Source organism: Theobroma cacao, chromosome 5, assembly GCF_053813885.1.
Source record: "Theobroma cacao isolate CCN51 chromosome 5, ASM5381388v1, whole genome shotgun sequence".
NCBI lineage: Eukaryota > Viridiplantae > Streptophyta > Magnoliopsida > Malvales > Malvaceae > Theobroma > Theobroma cacao.
The window spans coordinates 31,103,459-31,109,904 of NC_142643.1; the positions used below are offsets into that span (position 1 = coordinate 31,103,459).

The 6,446-nt window shown below is 33.9% G+C and overlaps 1 protein-coding gene across 1 annotated transcript; it reads left to right on the forward strand.

Moving 5' to 3' along the window:
• Nucleotides 1–731: 731 nt before the first annotated feature.
• On the forward strand, nt 732–1,799 carry LOC148762559 (protein FAR1-RELATED SEQUENCE 5-like). The gene is made up of 3 exons (XM_088806625.1): nt 732–1,063; nt 1,142–1,322; nt 1,428–1,799. The coding sequence occupies exons 1-3, from the start codon at nt 732–734 to the stop codon at nt 1,797–1,799; spliced, it is 885 nt and encodes a 294-aa protein (XP_088662751.1).
• Nucleotides 1,800–6,446: the final 4,647 nt, after the last annotated feature.

Genomic DNA, 6,446 nt, shown 5'->3' on the forward strand with positions numbered 1-6,446 from the left:
CAATTTCAAATTATGCTCCAAATAGTCAAACTTGGTCAAAAATCTAGTCCAACATTCCAAGTTTGCCCTTGGATGGCAAAATGACCATTTTGCCCCTACGTTATGAAAATTCTCGAATTAACTCCAAATCAATCCTCGAATTTCGAATCATCATATTAAGACATTTTAAGGTTCAAAATCTCTCAAATGCATCTTAAAATCTCTATTTGGACTAATTTGAGGCTTTAATCAACCTAATTGTACTACTAAGTATAATATCGACTTTTAACGATTTTTCGATACATTCACTTATGCAAACATTCTATCAAGCACATGAATGACATGACAAGTATATAATAGAGTAGGGCTTGACAGTTACAGAAATAAAATCTTACTAGAAAATATGTTGATCTCTTGAGATATTGAAGAGATTGTTAGAGAAATAAAATCTTATTAGAAAATATCTTATTAACTATTTTAATTTTCAAACACTTCTCAAGTCGTCTGTGTCTAACCGCTATTGGTATTTAACCTTCCTTGTGACTTGCTCTAAAATCTAAAGGGAAAGGCAATGACCCGCGAAATTGCACTCGAATGAGACTTGTAAGTTTGCTTTGCTAGTGATGGAATGGACAACCATGTTTTCTAGAATTTCTCCAATATTATTATAGTGTAGTAAGTTTTTTATTTAATATTTCATGAGTATTTAAGGTTGTAATTATATATTATTTATGTTTAATATGTGTAGGTTAATGAAGAATAAAGAAAATAATTTGTCAGATGTAAAATATTTGCGTGAACTTTCAAAAGATGATATATTGGGTTTAGAGTTTGATGATTTAGAAGATGTTTATGAATTTTATAAAGCATATGCTTGTGCAATGGGCTTTGGTGTTCGTAAAGGCAGCTATAGGCGAAACAAAGACGGAATTGAAGTTATGAAACATTTTGCTTGTTTGAAGGAAGGACATAGGGCTGAAAAATGGGAAAAGCTAGAGAACCGGGTGCGAGAGCCTAAAAGGCCATCTAGAACAGATTGCAAGGCTAACATTCGGGTCATTCTGAACAAAGATACAGGAAAATGGTATGTTTCACATTGTGAACTTGAACATAATCATCAAATGGTAAATCCCGCTCAAATATGTTTCATTCATTTGAATAGGCAAATTAAAGTAGCCGATGTCTGTGAAGCAAAAGCTATGAAAGTTGCAGGTATCAAAACATGTCAAGTGATGAATGTTTTTGCAGCTCAAGCAGGAGGCATTCAAAATGTTGGTTTTACTAGTAAAGCTTTTTATAATCATATGGCAATCGAAAGACATGCTGAAGTCAATGATGGTGATGTTCAAGCGACGTTGTTATATTTTGGAGTTAAAAAAGAAATAGATAATGGCTTCTACATGAAGCATACGACTTATGATGATAACAAACTGAAAAATTTATTTTAGGCTGATTCTATGTCAAGATTAGATTATGCTTGTTTCGGTGATGTTTTGGCATTTGACACAACTTATAAGAAAAACACATTTAATTTGCCTCTTTTGGTTTTCATTGGTGTGAACCATCATCATATGACCACCATTTTTGCATTAGCATTGCTCACAAATGAAGATGTTAAAAGCTACATTTGGGTTTTGACCACATTTTTAGAATGTATGATGAACAAAAAGCCATTATCTGTGGTTACTGATGGGGACCGAGCTATGAGAAAGGCATTGAAAATGGTGTTCCCTGGAGTACAACACAGGCTATGCTCTTGGCATCTTGCTCGTAATGCCCAAGCAAACATACCACTTACCTGGATTCGTTCAGAATTTTAAAGCTTGCATGAAATCTTGGTGGACGATTGATAAGTTTGAAAGAGAATGGAAAGAGATGGTAAAAAAGTTTGCATTACAAGGACATCAATGGATAGATGAGATGTATAAAAAAAAGCATATGTGGGCGTAATCACACTTGAGTGGTGATTTCTTTGGAACAATTACGAGTACGTCACGTTGCAAAGGTTTGAATTCTTTTATAGCTTCTCTTGCAAAAGAGAGGAAGACGTTATTGGAGTTTGTTAGAGCAATTGAAGATGGAATTAAAAATATTCGAAATAATGAGATTGGTGAAGATTACATATCCATCCTTACAGAGCCAGTTTCAAGCTAAATTTTCAAAGATATTGAAAAGCATGTTGTCAGTGTTTATACAGGAAGAACATTCATAAAGTTTATAGATGAGATGCGTCTACAACAATTGTTTTACCATGAATGTCGCTTCGATGATGAGCCATCTATACTTGTCACAACCCAAATACCGAGCCATGATTGGCACATGGGCCCAATGCACATAGCCCATTAAGCCCAAGCAAGCCTTTTCATGCAAACCCGATCATCATTCCCAACCATCAATTCTAAAACCACATATTGAAATTCTGAAGTAAAAATATTTCAATAATATTCTATAGTGACCCAAAACTCACAATTTTTTATGTCAAAATAATATCACCCGTTTGCCAACTCATAGTGGCATTCAGTAATCAAATATACATAATTGACTTGTAATATGGATCCTAGCAAATTACATTACATATACGCGTTCATAGGTTACAGACCCTTGACCGCCAGCGGAGTAACCGTGGGTGAAGGTACAGCTACTTAGATGCCATAATACCTACCAAGAAGGCGAGCATATGTGGATAACTCAATCTAGGTCCTAACTGCCTCCAAATTTGAAAACATGAAGTTTAAAAATGTGAGTATAAAACTCAATGAGTGAACATAAGAAGGGAATAAGCAATCGATAGGAAGAATTTAGAAATCATGATGCACTTGTTTCAAAAACAATGCAATTGATTTAATTTCTTACTAAAAACCCCTCATTTCAAACTTTGATCAATAACCTCATAGTGTTGTAAAAACCCATGATCAATCCATGAAGTTAAATGGGTGAAAAATAGGTCAAAATCAAGCATGGCAGCAAGTTTCTCGCTGCAGCAAGAAACAGTCTTAGTTTGCATATGTTTCAATTTTTCTATCATATCTCCCACTACAGAAGTCCAATTGACCTGATTTTTAGACCATTAGAAAGCTAAGAGGCAGGTATACAACTTTTATGTTTACCACATTTCCCCTTAACTTTTATGTTTACCACATTTCCCATTTTGGACTGAAAGGTGGTCAAAATCTTCATCGAAGTGAAAGCACTGCACCAGAATCTGAGAGTTTCTCGCTACAGCGAGAATCAGGTCAGTGTGACCCCCAAAACCCGAGAGTTTCTCGCTGCAGCGAAAATGAATCTTGATGCAGTGAGAAACAAAGCATGTTAAGTGAAATTGGTCTTGTTACATCAAAAGCCATTTTATTATTGAAATGAAAAGCAATTTGGGAGCAATTAACAATGCCAACATGCAACACAATCACAAATATTTTTCATAACTTTCTATAACACACACATATATATACATATGCATTCATCATCATGTGTGCACTCCCTACTCGCACACTTCAACATCATCATGTATGCACTCCCTACTCGCACTTCCTACTCGCACACTTCAACATCATTATGTGTGCACTCCCTACTCGCACACTTCAACATCTTCACACAACATTATTCATCAATGCACAATGTATATTCATATACATACATACCAACATAATATAGGAGTACATGGATTCATCTTTTTACACATTTCACATTTTCACAATATCAAAGCATTTTATCAAGGGCTTGTTCCCCGGTACACAATTTTAAACAAATGTTGGATAAAATCATTCAAATGCTTCATCCAAATACATTTGCTTTTCCTAAAGCAAATTTTTAAATGCAAGTTCACTCATCGGTCTTGTTGATTCTTTTGCTTGACTCTAACCTCAACTAATTCTTCAAATAGACATGTGAGGCCTTGCTGGAACCTATACACACACAACCTCACAACCAACCCAAATTGGCTTTAATATAATTCCAAAAGCTCTTTCCTACTCAAGTTCTACTAGTTATTCCTAACTAGCTTCCAATTACCATTAAGTGGCTGTTATTCACACTACTCTAGTCACCCTAAGAGTGAATAAACAACCTCAATGATAAAACACTCACAAACCCCATTGTTAGCCATTATCAACAACTACAGAAATTTAACCTTAACTTATACTCACCTTGATGTTCTCTGTAGTTGAATTCTCTTTTAGAATTCTTCAAGCTAACAAGGGAAATCACTCACTCTCTCTCTATATGTCCAGCTAGTGAGAGGAAGATGGAAGTAAGACTTTTTAAGGGTTTTAAGGTGAGAGAGTGAAAGAGCACAAAAAGTTCTATGAAAAAGTGCTCAAAATCATGAAAATTGAAGCTAGAGAGAGAAAGTTATGGAAGCTTTAAGGGAGGCTCCCATGGAGATGAAGAAATGTGAAAGGGGAAAGGAATAAGGAATGGCTAGAAGCTGCTGGAAATTGCTGGAGCTTTTGATATTTATATCTAAAGTTTATCCATTTCTCACATAAATTACCAAAATGCCCTTAACATGGTGAATTTGTCTTCCTCCCATCCTTTGTGCAACCTTTTACTCTTTTGACACTAGGGTAAGGTCCATAATAGTCTAGAAATACTCGGGTTCACGAAAACATAAAAATTTAGACTTGAGATGCAAAATGACCATTTTGCCCCTATTGTGGAAATTATCATTTTTTTATCTTTTTCATTTATTTACCATCGTAAACATCATTTATTCATTCCTTAGGCCTATTTAGACCTTAATAGCATCAAAACAGCCCACTTGTAGGAGCTCACCAAGAGAAATTACGAAATTACCCCTGGTCCGCATTATCGCGTCTACTTCTAGTTATGTGTCTATGGAGATCGAGATTTCACAAGTTCACTTTTGGATTACCCTTTTTAACTCGGTAATTAACCTCAATTGGCATCTGTAAACTTTATTAGCCACTGTATCAAAATACGGGGTACTACAGTCTCTCCCACTTAAAATGAATTCATCCTCGAATTTAAATCGACGTAGGGTGAATAATCAAAGTTCTAAAGTTTTGCCACATCACTTTCGTCAGGCATTCTTAACATAGAATCTTGGTTTATGCATCATATCGACTTCCAATCTTATAGAAAACTCGACAATTTCATAGTATATAATCATGTGTACTACTCTTATTAGATCAAAACAATACCATCCTTCATCTTATGAAGAGAATTCAAATAAGCTATTAATTCTGGTCACACCTCAATCAAATCATCCTTAAATCATCAATTATGCATGTTTACTTAACCATCTGCAACTCCTCTACCTTGCTCCTTTATCATACCTTCCAATATTCAAGCATCTAGTCCACCATTGACTATGGGTCTAATTTGTCAACCAATCTCTATTTCATTTTTCATTTTCTCATACAAATTTCATTTAAGCATTTCACAATACATAAGGATCAAATGCTCTTTATTCATTTCATCTATTTTTTTAATATCAAAGATGATTCAAATCTAGTAACCATTAGTCATCATATTCCCAAAAACAAACTTCAATACTTTCATGATCGAGTGCTCACTAGATAAATCTCAACTTATACCAGAAGGCATTTCAATAAATCATGACATTCCACATACCCCCTTATAATCTTAACTAATCTCTTTAATCAATAACTCAACCTCTCAAGATTAAAGTTGCTCAAAATTTTCCCTTTAAAGTTCATTTCCAAGTCTCATATTGATTACTAATCATTTCTATATTTCCAATGTCATAGCTAATTTGCTCGTCATCAATCACCTACAATATATCTAACTTGATATTTCTCAAATTTACTCCAAACATCAGATCTCATGGCCTCATTAGTTATCAATCTGAAGATCAAATTAAACATTTATCTCTCCTTAAGTGCACTTTAAAAGTTAAGAATCATCTATTAAGACCTTTATGATATTAACTTTTTTTAGTCCTTTTTACCTTAGAAAATTAAATCCGTAATCATTCATTTTGAATCATGAGCTTTATACCAATCAAGGTAGATTTTACACTTTTAATTATACGAATTCAAATGCACACCTTTACGCATAAGCTATAAACTTTTCCCCACATCTTTATATATCAAAACTATATATATTGAAGTTATACCAAAACTGATACATCATTTTCCATTGCCCCTTAAGATATTAAATTCATGTCATACTTCTCTATTTGTGTACTTCATAATAACCTAATAATTTCTAGCTCACAGTTAAGCTAGTTCATATGCCAAGCCTCTCAGGCTATATCAAAACACCAAGTTTTATCACAATATAATAGAATTTGATGAACTCATACCAAAAGTATAAATACTTACTTTTAAGCTAATAACATTATAATCCACTTGTTCACTGCCAAAATCAGCGATAAATTATCTTAATCATTGTCTAGCACTATAACCATTGATACAATATCATCATCGAATCAAATTATAACTAGCTCCACATGAGCTTTTATACCAATATGCAACATATATATT